The 15,141-nt window shown below is 38.1% G+C and overlaps 1 protein-coding gene across 4 annotated transcripts in view; it reads right to left on the bottom strand.

Annotated features, from left to right (window-relative positions):
- CEP162 (centrosomal protein 162) overlaps window positions 1-15,141 on the bottom strand; it is a 108,170-nt gene that overhangs the window by 83,800 nt on the left and 9,229 nt on the right. For all 4 annotated transcript variants that reach the window (XM_043888200.1, XM_043888199.1, XM_043888197.1 and 1 more), the window contains exons 3-6: window positions 13,524-13,635; window positions 9,642-9,788; window positions 9,133-9,313; window positions 5,211-5,278 (exon numbers count right to left, since the gene is read on the bottom strand). In XM_043888200.1, the coding sequence (XP_043744135.1) occupies window positions 5,211-5,278; window positions 9,133-9,313; window positions 9,642-9,788; window positions 13,524-13,635 (508 nt within the window). The remainder of the gene's footprint in view (window positions 1-5,210; window positions 5,279-9,132; window positions 9,314-9,641; window positions 9,789-13,523; window positions 13,636-15,141) is intronic.

Here is a 15,141-nt window from a genome sequence, read left to right as displayed (position 1 = left end):
TGCAGGGAGCCCCCTTGAGTCTCTGCTGCATACTGAATCATTTAAGTCTAGTTTGACCAAAGAACAAGTGGGATGTTGGAAGTTGGAAAATTTCCATATTTTGTACAGGGAAAAGTGGTTTTGAAGCTCTAACCAGCTTGAGTGTAAAAAATCCTTGTTGTTCAGTAGGGGCATCCAGTGAAAATATCAAGAGGGCTATGTCTCAGCAGCAGTGTCAAACTCTGCTAAAGTAAGGCTATTCAGGACTTCCCCTAACAAAGCAGAAGAAAAGCCTTGAAAAGATCAACCTTTCAGCCAGAACAAAGCTCAACACTGTTGAAAAGAAGAAAACAATATTAAAAATTCATTTTAACAATGTAAAAATCTACAAAATATTCAACACTCCATTAAAAATTTACTAGAATTACAAGGAGGAGAAAGTCACCACAACTAGAAGAGACCCAGAAATAAACAAATACTGGGATTGCAGAATACACTCAGTGTTGAGGACTTGAAAACAAAGAACATGAGGAAATATACTAAAAGAAATGAAAAAAAAAATGCAAAAGAAACTTCTAGAGTTAAAAAAAATAAGAGATTAAAGAAGAAAAAAGATTAATGAACTTGAAAACATAACAATAAAACTAAAGCTGAGAGGAAAAAAGCTTTAAAAAATGACAGTCTTTTGACCTATGGGACAAAATTTAACTTTCTAACATACTTGGAATTAGGATCAGAAAGCAAGGGAAGTCAGGCATGACTTTGAAGAATTAATGGCAGAAAACATTTATTTGGATGGAAACCATAAATTAACAGATCAACTGATGCTCAACCAGCTGCAAACAGGATAAACATGAGAAAAGCACACCAAGATCATACTAACCAAACGGCCACTAAACTGACCTAAAGAGAAAAATTTTCAAAGAGGGAAAAGACACTGTATACACAAAATCACAGTAAGTTATTACTGGACTTCTCATGAGAAATGTCAGAGGACAACAGAAGGAAATCATTAAAGTGCTCAAAGAAAATAAATTACCTACAATTTTGTATCAAGCAAAAGTTCTTCAAAAACAAAGGCAAAATATACTTTCAGACAAACAATACTTGAGAGAACTTATTCCCAGTAGACCTGCACTATAAGAAAAGCCAGGGAGGTTTTACATGCTGAAGAAAAATACTACTAGACAGAAACTAAAAATAATAGTAGATCCCAACTATTTGAAAGCTGCTAAGAGAACACATTTTAAAAGTTCTCATCACAAGAAAAAATAATTTTTTGCAATTATGTAAGGTGACAAAGGCTAATAGAGTTTTGCCAAGAGAACACACTGGTCACAGCAAACACCCTCTTCCAACAGCACAAGAGAAGACTCTACACATGGACATCACCAGAGGGTCAATACCAAAATCAGACTGATTATATTCTTTGCAGCCAAAGATGGAGAAGCTCTATACAGTCAGCAAAAACAAGACCAGGAGCAGACTGTGGCTCAGATCCTGAACTCCTTATTGCCAAATTCAGACTTAAATTGAAGAAAGTAGGGAAAATCACGAGATCATTCAGGTATGATCTAAATCAAATCCTTTACAATTATACAGTGGAAGTGACAAAAGATTCAAGGGATTAGATCTGATAGACAGAGTGCCTGAAGAGCTATGGTTGGAGGTTCATGACATTGTACAGGAGGCAGTGATCAAGACCATCCCCAAGAAAAAGAAATGCAAAAAGGCAAAATGGTTGTCTGATGAGGTCTTATAAATAGCTGTGAAAAGAAGAGAAGCTAAAGGAAAAGGAGAAAAGGAAAAATATACCCATTTGAATGCAGAGTTCCAAAGAACAGCATAGAGAGCTAAGAAAGCCTTTCTCAGTGATCAATGCAAAGAAATAGGGGAAAACAATAGAATGGGAAAGACTAGACAGCTCTTCAAGAAAATTAGAAATACCAAGGGAACATTTCATGCAAAGATAGGCACAATATAGGACAGGAATGGTATGGACCTAACAGAAGCAGAAGATATTAATAAGAATTGGCAAGAATACACAGAAGAACTATACAAAAAAATCTTCATGACCCAGATAGTCATGATGGTGTGATCACTCACCTACAGCCAGACATCCTAGAATGCAAAGTCATTTGGGCCTTAGGAAGCATCACTATGAACACAGCTAGTGAAAGTGATGGAATTCCAGTTGAGCTATTTCAAATCCTAAAAGACAACACTGTAAAAGTGCTTCACTCAATATGCCAGCAAATTTGGAAAACACAGCAGTGGCCACAGGACTGGAAAAGGTCAGTTTTCATTCCAGTCCCAAAAAAGGCAATGCCAAAAAATGCTCAAACTACTGCACAATTGCACTCATCTCACATGCTAGCCAAGTAATGCTCAAAATTCTCCAAGCCAGGCTTTAGCAATACATGAACCGTGAACTTCCAGATGTTCAAGCTGGATTTAGAAAAGGCAGAGGAACCAGAGATCAAATTGCCAACATCTGCTGGATCATCGAAAAAGCAAGAGAGTTCCAGAAAAACATCTATTTCTGCTTTATTGACTATGCCAAAGCCTTTGACTGTATGGATCACAACAAACTGTGGAAAATTCTGAAAGAGATGGGAATACCAGACCACCTGGCCTGCCTCCTGAGAAATCTGAATGCAGGTCAAGAAGCAACAGTTAGAACTGGACACGGAACAGACTGGTTCCAAATCGGGAAAAGGAGTACATCAAGGCTGTATATTGTCACCCTGCTTATTTAACTGATATGCAGAGTACATCATGAGAAATGCTGGGCTGGATAAAGCACAAGCTGTAATTAAGACTGCTGGGAGAAATATCAATAACTTCAGATATGCAGATGACACTACCCTTATGATAGAAAGCAATGAAGAACTAAAGAACTTCTTGATGAAAGTGAAAGAGGAGAGTAAAAAAGTTGGCTTAAAACCCAACATTCAGAAAACAAAGATCATGGCATCCTGTCCCATTACTTCATGGCAAATAGAAGGGGAAACAATGAAAACAGTGACAGACTGCAGATGGTGACTGCAGCCATTAAATTAAAAGACGCAAGCAAGAAAAGTTATGACAACCTAGACAGCATATTAAAAAGTAGAGACATTACTTTGCCAACAGAGGTCGGTCTCGTCAAAGCTTTAATTTTTCCAGTAGTCATATATGGATGTGAGAGTTGGAGTATAAAGAAAGCTGACTGCCGAAGAACTGATGCTTTTGAACTGTGGTGTTGGAGAAGACTCTTGAGAGTCCCTTGGACTGCAAGGAGATCCAACCAGTCCATCCCAAAGGAGATCAGTCCTGGGTGTTCATTGGAAGGACTGATGCTGAAGCTGCAACTCCAATACTTTGGTCACCCGATTCGAAGAACTGACTCACTGGAAAAGACCCTGTTGCCGGGGAAGATTGAAGGCGGGAGAAGGGGATGACAGAGGATAAGATGGTTGGATGGCATCACCAACTCAATGGACATGAGTTTGAGCAAGCTCCAGGAGTTGGTGATGGACAGGGAAGCCTGACCTACTCTAGTCCATGGGGTCGCAAAGAGCCAGACACAACTGAGCGACTGAACTGAAGGTGACAGATGCTAACTAGACTTATTATGGTGAACATTTCACAATGTATACAGATATTAAATCATAATATACACCTGAAGCTAATAAGTTATATATGTTAATTGTAACTTAATTTAAAAATAAATTTTAAAGATTCATTTCAAAATAAAAAGTAAAAAAATTCACTGAGAATGGTAACTATGTGAGAAAGTATAAATATAGACTTTTACATTATGTATAAGATTTATAATAGTCTGTTAAAAGCAATAATAATGTTGAGTCCTTCCCCAAGGCCACAGGTTCGAAGCCTTGCATCACAGAAGGACACCTCCAAAGCTGACTGAGCCCCTTTGTAACCTTGCCAAGAGGACCCTGATAATCACTATCAAGCTTCCTAATTCCCAATTAGGCAAAGATGCCCATTCCAGTAAGCAGCCTATAGTACCCCAACCCATCACCTAACGCCAACCATCCAGCAGGAATTTTGTCTTAAGGCTATAAAAATTGGCTATTAACCCAGAAAAACTGTCGACTCTCCCATCTGTCAGCCCACTGTGCTTGCTGTACCCACTTTATTTCTGCTCTTTGTGCTTAATAAATTCACTCCCTTCTGACATGCTCTATGTCTGGAAATTCTTTTCCAATGTGTGCTCAGACTGTCTCAACAACTAATACTGCTGTACTGTGGGGTTTTTAAGTGATGTAGAAGAAAAATGTATGCCAAAAATGGCCAAAAGGTTGGGGGAAGTTTACTCCTGTTAAAATTCATGTAAAGTGGCATAAGATTATTTTAAAGTAGGCTCTAATGAAGTAAAGACGCACAAGCACAGGTGAATCATAAGGCAACTGTAAAAAACACAGCTAAGAGGTGCAACTAACAAGCCACAAGAAAGGTTAAGATGGAATGCTATAAATACTCAAATCAATAAAACGTAGCACAAAAGCAACAACAACAAAAAGATTGAAAGGAACAAATGGCAAAATAGTAAATAACCATACCAATGAATATCTTTCTGCAAAGGGCAGAAACATTTCAACTAAAAGTCTGAGACTGACTGGAAATAAAACCAAAACTCAGCTATACACTACCAAAAGAAAACCGTTTAAAGTATTATAACACAGACACATTTAAAGTCAAAAGGCAGAAAAAGATGTATCTCCCTAACCATGCTTTGGAGGTATTTGTCCTGGCTGTACACATTCCCCGGGTCCTAACACAAAAATTCCTTTTTCCGTCTTCCCAATAGGTCCACTATCCACTCCCAACAAACAAAACAGTCCTGCTCTTATAACAATTTCTCAGTAGCTCTGTTTGTGACACAGGCAACTCACTCTACCTGTTCAAGCTCTTTCCAAAACAAGAGAAAAATAATTAAAAATAAAATTGTATTATCAAGTGAAAATGAAAGCTGCTCAGTTGTCTCCAACTCTTTGTGACCCCATGGATTGTAGCCCACAAGGTTCCTCTTCCATGGAATTCTCCAGGCAAGAATACTGGAGTAGGTTGCCATTTCCTTCTCAGGGGATCGAACCCAGGTCTCCTCCTTTGCAGGCTGATTCTTTACCAGCTGAGCCACAAGGGAAGCCCGCTCTTATCAATGTCTTTATTAAACGTTATATTATCTTTTCAAATAGTGTAAATTTTAAAATCAATGAAATTACCTGCCAGTTCTTCATGTTTTGATTCATTCTCATGTTTATCTTCAGTTAGCTCCATATTAGCTTGATTACTAGAAAATATTTAATATCACACATTAATAATATATTTCCATGAAATCTTTTGTGAATATTTTTTAAAAAATCTTAACATCACGTATTTCTTCTTATGTACTCTTGTTCTAGCAAAAGCTAAAAATCTGGAAACTATAAAGGCAATGTTTTAAAAATGAAGGATCTTCCAAGCCTGAAACTAACTGTAGCCACCAAAGAAATACAAGGGAGGGGGCGGGCAGAAAATGCCATATTTCTTAACTTTATACACAAATATATACAATTTTATACATAAATGTGTGCCTTATATTTCTCAGGACCCAGACAGCCTTTCTACACTACAGATTAGGTATGCCCCACAAGCTGCAAGAACCAGTCAAGTATATGAGGAAGCCAGAAAAAAAAACCTCCCAGAGTCAGCATTTCCATGCTAATAAGCAATTTCATCCCAAAATGGAAGCTGAATGAGAGCCTTAAACCAATAAACACTCAGCAAGGTATTTTAACTGTATTGTATATATTAGTTCATATACTGTGCTTTTTTCAAACCAAAGAATCAGTTCTACCTTTTTCAGTCCCCCAACCAAGTCTTTAGTGAGATCATTAGGAGGTCCAAGAAACTATAAACTCTAATAACAGTAGCAGCAAACACCATATATTCAATACTACACTGTACTCTGACTAGGCTGCTCTCCAGTAGAAGTATCACAATTAGGAACATTGTTCAGTTCAGTTGCTCAATAGTGTCCGACTCTTTGCGACCCTGTGGACTGCAGCACGCCAGGCCTCCCTGTCCATCACCAACTCCTGGAGTTTACTCAAACTCATGTCCATCGAGTCGGTGATGTCATCCAACCATCTCATCCTCTGTTGTACCCTTCTCCTCCCACCTTCAATCTTTCCCAGCATCAGGGTCTTTTCAAATGAGTCAGCTCTTCACATCAGGTGGCCAAAATATTGGAGTTGCAGCTTCAATATCAGTCCTTCCAGTGAATATTCAGGACTGATTTCCTTTAGGATGGACTGGTTGGATCTCCTTGCAGCCCAAGGGACTCTCAAGAGTCTTCTCCAACATCACAGTTCAAAAGCATCAGTTCTTCGGCAGTCAGCTTTCTTTATAGTCCAACTCTCACATCCATACGTGACCACTGGAAAAACCATAGCCTTGACCAGATGGACCTTTGTTGGCAAAGTAATGTTTCTGGTTTTTAATATGCTATCTAGGTTGGTCATAACTTTCCTTCCAAGGAGCAAGTACCTTTTAATTTCATGGCTGCAGTCACCATCTGTGTCATTTTGGAGTCCCAAAAAGTAAAGTCTGCCACTGTTTCCCCTTCTATTTGCCATGAAGTGATGGGACCGGATGCCTTGATCTTGGTTTTCTGAATGTTGAGCTTTAAGCCAACTTTTTCACTCTCCTCTTTCACTTTCATCAAGAGGCTCTTTAGTTCTTCTTCACCTTCTGCCCATAAAGGTGGTGTCATCTGCATATCTGAGGTTATTGATATTTCGCCTGGCAATCTTAATTCCAGCTTGTGATTCATGCAGCCCAGCGTTTCTCATGATGTACTCTGTATATAAGTTAAATAAGCAGGGTGACAATATACAGCCTTGACGTACTCCTTTTCCTATTGGGAACCAGTCTGTTGTTCCATGTCCAGTTCTAACTGTTGGTTCCTGACCTGCATACAGGTTTCTCAAGAGGCATGTCAGGTGGTCTGGTATTCCCATCTCTTTCAGAATTTTCCACAGTTTATTGTGATCCACACAGTCAAAGGCCTTGGCACAGTCAACAAAGCAGAAATAGATGTTTTTCTGGAACTCTCTTGCTTTTTCGGTGATCCAGCAGATGTTGGCAATTTGATCTCTGGTTCCTCTGCCTTTTCTAAATCTAACTTGAACACCTGGAAGTTCACGGTTCACATATTGCTGAAGGCTGGCTTGGAGAATTTTGAGCATTACTTTGCTATCGTGTGAGATGAGTGCAATTGTGCAGTAGTTTGAGCATTCTTTGGCATTGCCTTTCTTTGGGACTGGAATGAAAACTGACCTTTCCAGTTCTATGGCCACTGCTGTATTTTCCAAATTTGCTGGCATATTGAGAGCAGCACTTTCACAGCATCATCTTTTAGGATTTGAAATAGCTCAACTGGAATTCCATCACTTTTACTAGCTTTGTTCGTAGAGATGCTTCCTAAGGCCCACATGACTTTTCATTCCAGGATTCTGGCTCTAGGTGAGAGATCACACCATCATGGTTATCTGGGTCATGAAGATTTTTTTGTATAGTTCTTCTGTGTATTCTTGCCAAATCTTCTTAGTATCTTCTGCTTCTGTTAGGTCCATACCATTTCTGTCCTTTATCTTTGCATGTGCCTATCTTTGCATGAAATGTTCCCTTGGTATCTTTAATTTACTTGAAGAGATCTCTAGTCTATCTTGAAGAGATCTCTAGGAACACTGCTAAAAACAAGGAAACATTAAGAAATACTGCAAAGGGACAAGAACTTGTGACCAGCAAACCTGTGTATGCTTATTCTGTGCTGTCACTGTTAAGACAGGCATCACCATGGGCCATTACGGTCCCTGCAAGTTCTTGCTGGGTAAGCCAAGAACATAAGGCACAGACCCTCCTTCCTAGGTCATTTCTCAAGAGTTGCAGTGATCAACTCCGAAAGACAGGCAATGTTTCTGCCCTCAAAACAGGCTTGTTTCTACCTATTAAAAAAGCAATCAAGTCCCCAAGCTCAGTGACCCTGTCCTGTAAAGCAACCCTCTACATGGGTGGACAGCCATCAAGGACCCCATGAACCTTGTGGGACAGGGAAACTGAGGCAAATCAACATGGCGCTTGGGTCCTGCTTTTGTCAAGAGACAGTCATTTTGTGTCTGACCCAAGAACCCTTGTCAATTGTCAGCATCCATAAACCACAGTCTGGTTTGCACGTAGGGTAAAAATCTCAGACTCTATGTAGCTCACGACGGTCACTGCTTTGTCCACTGTCTCTAAGAAACCAAGCATCCCGAGGAGACCAGGCACTCTGATGACCAGAGGGTATGCGTTTCCCAACCCTTAATTTAATTGTAGTTTGGTGTTCTTAAAATCTTAAACTTGTAATCTGACTTCCATTTATAATTTTCAAAATTAAACGGAACACTTAAAACTGAGGATATTAAAGATATCAGGTCACACAAATCTCGAGACTGCCAAAGGTCTATGGCATACACAAGGCACCAGCTAAGTAAACTAGTAGAATTTCCAGGATAAATGAGGTTTCCTGATAATCTTTACAGTGAACCATACACAAAGGTAGGACACAAAGGTAGATCTGTCTTTGCTCCCTGGTTCCTCTTTCCCTGTTTGTTCCTATCTTATTTTATTTTTAAAAGTTTTGGCTGCACCACACAGCATGCAGGATCTTAGCTTCCCAACCAGGGATCAAACCTGTGTCCCCTGCAGTTGGAAGCATGGAGTCTTAACTACTGGACCACCAAGGAAGTCCATCCACTGAGCTTCTAATAGCTACCTGGACTCACTTTATCCGTAGAAGATGACTTAATAAATTATCTTCCTGGTTAGGTCTACTTAGCAATATGTTGTTCACCTCAAAAATATATCATGCATGAAATTTTAGATATCTAGAGACTCAAATACAAATATATTCCAGTCGATATACATACCAATCATGTTCTACACACTCATAAACACACACACACCCTGATCAAAATAATGAACAGAAAATAGAATTAAAAATAAGATTTAAATTTTGCCTGTTATATTTACCCCTTTAATTACACGCATATACTAGCTTTATAAAAATATAGAAAGACACAAAAATTATTTAATGATTTGTTTATATTGTATTTACATTACCTGTGTAAAGCTTTAAAATGTATGGAGTCATTAGAATCCAATTCCTTATTTAACCTTGAATAATCAATGGACGATGTTAAGCCTTTCTCAAGCCTGGCAAAAAATTGTTCTTTTTCCTCTTGTTCTTCTAACGTGTCCAGTCCCAATCCAAGAACACTATGATTAAGCTCAGAAACTATCTCTAAATAGAAAGCACAAATATATTTCATTAACAAATACAATTTGAAGAAATTAATTTTAATGTTGCATTTATTGAAATTATATAGCAAAACTTAAAAAAAATCTATAACATTTTACCTACTCTCTTACCACCAAACATAGATTTGTGTTCATAATACATAAGGTTATGTGGATTCTCCAGAGGTGTAATTCTAAACCTTCAGGGAAGATATTAAATCTGTCTAAACACTTCAGTTAAGGAGGCTCCAAGAGAGCTAAGAGTTAATTTTTCTAAAAATTCTGACTATAAGCATCATAATCTGTCAACTTATATCCTCCACAATTCTTACCATTGGCTTCTAAGCTGTCAATACTCAAGATAGAGGTTCCACTGCTCTTAAGAAACTGAATCCTTTCAGCAGACTCCTCTTCTGTTTCCATAACAGGCTGAGAAGTCTTCTTTGTTTTCAAATAGCTTACATTTGTCCCAAACGGTCCTGGGATGGGATTTAATATAGTTGGATATTTACATTAAGAGCATTATTTTGACCACTATGTCAACATAGTAATACTGTTAAATTAGCTTAGATTTGTTATGCTATTATATGAGTTATACTAGGAGACAGCAGCTAAAATCTGCTACATGAAATAAAAATTCACCAGACGAAAAATTCACAAAAGGAAAATTAAAATTCTATTTGATTGTGTGAATCTTACCCAATGGAATATTTTAAAAATTTGCATCGAGACTTTAAAAATTAATTATTCTGAAGCACAAGTACTTAATACATAAACCATGCCACTTGAAAGATATCTCCTGCCTTACGTGAAGGAAGGAAGGGAGACAACTCCAGGCTGGGGAACAAGGAGGTCCAAGGGTCAAAAACGGGAGGGGAGGCCACACGCAAGGATACAAAAAGGTCAGTGAGGGTAGTCTGGAGGAAGTAACCCTAAGGCAGGAGTCAGTGGTCAGACCATGCTCATCTTCATAGGCTGGGGAAAGGATTTTGCTCGTCATTCTAAAAGCATTAGAAAACACTGTAAAAGTTATATAATATCAAATTTTCTTTATCCCAGCAGTACATAATTGTTGTAAAAAAACTGATATATGGAAAAAATAACTATAAAGATTGAGATTAGAAAAACACCACTTTTGCTTAGAAGAAAGCCTTATCAAAATAAGTTAACAAATTCTGACTTCAATTTCCTACTTAGTGTCCTACTGGAAAGGGTTCAGAATCAAATTTTATGACTCTGTGTGAATAATGGTTTTAATGGGTCCAATAACAGCTTAAACACAGAGAAAATCAGATTTCACATGAAAATATGCATGCCAAGGTTGGAGCGCTGTCGAGGCATCTGTCCAGGGGTCTCAGCCGGGCTCTGAAGCTGGACTCAGGGATGTGACCCACACTAACCCACCTCACAAGAGACTAATACAACCAAAACCAAGATCTGATTCAGCTATTTATAATGAAGAGTATAACCAGTAGATAGATAGTTTCACTTTCTCTGCAGAACATTTTGTCTTAATGGCAATTTAAAGAAAAAGAAAAATTATAAGGTAGAATTGGTTCAATGTTGATGTTTAATGGTGTCTCTTTAAGAAATGCATTCCTCTCAAGAGGGGTGGTTCAGTTCTCCCTTAGAAGCTTCTACATTCTTGCTGGCAGGAATCATATTTTGTCTTTGTATATTAGTGCCAAATACTCGGAAGGCAATACGATCTCAGTAAATGCGTGTGAATTAACAAGGGACCAGGTTATGGTCTTGGGTAGAGAAACCTTCTCCCTTTTGTTTAAATGGACATTGTCAAAGTTTCCTTCCTAAGTATCCTCTGCATCCCTTACTAATCAAATCCACTGACTGATACATTCTTTTAAAAAAAATTTAGTCTCTTTAATCAGGTAACACTAAGTGTTGGTCTAGGACTCATTCTTTCCCTTTAGGGTGAGTTTGCATAAGTCTGTACACCCCAACTCTAATTCACTACTTTCTAGGAGAGAGATTTTAAAGCTAATTTTAAAGCAAATTAGTCTCAAATTTTTGTCAACTATTTCAATAGTACTTAATCATATAATATCCTCTTCAAGCACCAATACGGGGAAAGATTCTAAAACAAAAAATTCTTCATATATAAACTTTAGCACTGTGCATAATTTATAGATTTATGAAAAAATACACTGAATTTTTCAATAAGGCAATTCCTTACTGTAAAGTGTTAAAAAGAACAGGGAAATGACTATTAAATTGAAACATTTCCTTATTAAATACATTTATTATTTACTGTTGAGGGTCAAGGAGTACAAGGAAAAAGAAGAACTATAGAAATCCTATCAGTTCATAAAATAGTGCTTAAAGATCCACAGATTCTGTTATCACAGGTACTTAACAGAGGTAGCCTGGGGATCCTTATGAATTCAGCAGTATCACATATACTAGCTATAATGAAGCAAACAGGCCAAGAGAGTAATTTTTCCATTGTAAAAATGTGACTAGGGAAGGTTCTGGGAGAGGTATATGCATGTGGTAGACAGGATCAATGAGTTATTTACCATTAAGACAATGGTATTTGGTTTTTTTTTTTACTCTTATTAACAGACAGTGATACCAAAATCAACAGGTCTATTAAAATCTTCCAAATCCAATGACATTAACACATTGTCAGAGTATCTTATTAAATTACCTTAAATCAATTTACCATTAAACATAACATATAAATATACCTATATTATTCACCATCTAAAACTAAGTAATTATGAACTATTTGAATGTAAAATAACCTGAAAATGCAGAAATACAGATTCTCAATTATATAACAAATATAAAGTTTTATGAGAATCAATGCAAGCTTAAAATTCACTATTAGTATTATTTTCCTTATATATTGAGTTAGCCAAAAGGTTCATTTGACTTTTTCCAAAAAATGGCTCTAGTAGCGCTTAGTTGTCTTTAACGTCATTAGAAAAAATTTTGTTAGATTATATTGTGACAGCTGGCATACCAGGGTGCATTTAAAAAATAAAAAAACCTTACCAAAACTGGTGAATTGCCGCATATCCATTTTAATACTGAAGATGGAAAAAAAGCAACATATTCAGTGTATCATACTTTATTATTTCAAGAAAGGTAAAAATGCTACTGAAACATAAAAAAAGATTTGTGCAGTGAATGGGGAAGGTGTCGTGACTGATCAAACTTGTCAAAAGTGGTCTATGAAGTTCTGTGCAGGAGTTTTCTCACGTGACGATGCTACATGGTCAAGGAGCCCAGCTGAAGTTGATAGTGATCAAATCGAGAAATTAATTGAGAATAAATGTTATACCATGCGGGAGACAGCTGACATACTTAAAATATCTCAGTCAAGCACTGAAAATCCTTTGCACCAGTTTGGTTACGTTAATCACTTTGGGTGCCACATAAGTTAAGCAAAAAAAACTTTCTTGACTGTATCTCCACATGCAATTCTCTACTGAAACGTAACAAAAACGGTGCTTTTTAAAATAAATTGTGATGGGTGATGAAAAGCAGATACTGTACAATAATGCGGAACCAAAGAGACTGTGGGGCAAGTGAAATGAACCACCACCAACCACACAAGACTGGTCTTCATCCAAAGAAGGTGATGTTGTATATATGGTAGGGATGGAAGGAAGCCCTCTATTATGAGCTCCTTCTGGAAAAAGAAACAATTAATTCCAACAAGTACTGCTCCCAGTTAGACTAACTAAAGGTAGCACTTGACAAAAAGCATCCAGAATTAGTCAATATAAACCACACGATCTTCCATCAAGATAATACAAGTTTCTTCAATGACCAGGCAAAAACTGTTACAACTTAGCTGGGAAGTTTTGATTCATCCGCTATATTTACCAGACACTGTACTTTTGGATGCCCATTTACTTTGGTCTTTACAAAATTCTCTTAATGGAAAAAATTTCAATTCCCTGGAAGGCTGTAAAAGGCAGCTGGAACAATTCTTTGCTCAAAAAGATAGTCTGGGGAAGATGGAATTACAAAGTTTTCTGAAAAATGGCAGAAGGTAGAGGAAAAAAATGGTGAATATGTTGTTCAATAAAGTTCTTGTTGAAAATGAAAAATGTGTCTTTTAGTTTTACTTAAAAAACCAAATGAACTTTTTGGCCAACCTAAACAGCACAGTAAGAAAATCCAGAATCAAAAGTCTTGTCTGCCCCCTTGTGGTCAAACAATTTAAAATGAGCAGTATTTACCACCACTTTCAAATTCATCTTCAGTTATCCACCATGGCACTGTATCTTTCTTCTTGGCTTCTTTAGGTTGTCTAGGTGTTTTATTTGAATTTTCAAAAGAATCATCTGAAAGCTAAATCAGATATAAGCTACTGAATTTTATATTCAAGAATCCCAGATTTATCACTGAAAATGTTTCTCTTAGATCTTGACAATTAGTGCTTGTCACAATGATTAATAAACTTTAGTGAAAAAATTTTATTTCTCCTTTTTTACCCTTTAGGTCCAAATCTTACTACAATCATAAACTCCTACTCTAAATCCAATCTACCTCCCTTACTGGCTGAGAGTAAATGAGACCCTACATTTGAGAAAATGAAGACCTACAGTCAAAACCACCCTTCTTCTCACTCCCTTCACTCTAGCATTCAAACTCACCTGTTAAGATACTGATTTCCTCTCTCAGAAGAGAAATCCTTTCCTCCACTCCAAGGAGAACCTGCGGAGGGGCCCACTTCCCTCCTCACCAGGTTCTTACCAGGTGATCCTACTGCATCCCCATCTCACTCCCTCCCCAACTTCCCATCCCTCCTTCCCTCAGGTCACTAAACCTGCTCACTGCTGCATCCCCAGGGCCAAGCACAGCACCTGGCATAATCGTAGGATAAAAGAATGAACACTCAAGTCTCCTCTAATTAGAAAAGGGCTTCCCAGGTGGTTCAGCGGTAAAGAATCCCCCTGCCAATGCAAGAGATGCGGGTTTGATCCCTGGGTCGGGAAGATCCCCTGAAGAAGGAAATGGCAACCCACTTCAGTATTCAAGCCTGGAAAATTCCCTGGACAAAGGAGCCTGGCAGGCTACAGTACATGGGATCACAAAAGAGTCAGACTAAACAACAAATTAAAAAGCAAACAAAACAAACAAAAGAAAGAAGCAGAGGTCCTTAGTCCTACATCTCCCTTTCACTCTACCCATCACTTTTTTTTAATATATATTCTAACTTCTCAAGGTCATTGCTAAACTCCTTAAAGTCTGGTACCCATCCAAAACAACTCTCCTCAGTCACCAAAGGCCTCCAAAATCCACAGATAAAGAGCCACCGCCAGCTGTGTCCCTGACAGACCACAGGACTGGACACATGCCCAGATCTCACTTCCTGGAACCCTCTTGGAGTTCGCAGCCCACCTCCTCCAGGCTACACCTCATCTCTGTGACCTTTCCTAACCAACTCTGCTAGCTCTCGGCTCTTCTGCTCTTTTGTTAATACGAAACTTACCCAGAACTCAGCTCTGGGTCCTTTTTACCCTCACTTTTAACACACTTTTCCTGGAGAAGAAACTAACATTTATTAATGACTGGTCTGCTCTATGTCAGGACCTATACCCAGGCTACCTCACTCTTCAAACAATCCAGCAGAGATTTGCTGACAGGGAAGTAAACGCAGAGAAGTTACGCAACTTTCCCAGGTTGCTACTGTCAGTAAGTGGTAACAGAGCTGGGGTTCAAAACTGGCTTTCCCTGACTGACACCTGTCCACTTTCAAAGACACTGTATGGTCCCCCAACTAGGGCAATACAAGGACTTTCTAAACTTTTGAGATGATTACACACACATTTCCACCTGCCGAGCAAACAACTC

Source organism: Cervus elaphus, chromosome 26, assembly GCF_910594005.1.
Source record: "Cervus elaphus chromosome 26, mCerEla1.1, whole genome shotgun sequence".
Classification (NCBI taxonomy): domain Eukaryota; kingdom Metazoa; phylum Chordata; class Mammalia; order Artiodactyla; family Cervidae; genus Cervus; species Cervus elaphus.
The sequence above is the reverse complement of the archived record's forward strand: the minus strand, read 5'-3'. Positions and strand labels throughout refer to the sequence as shown.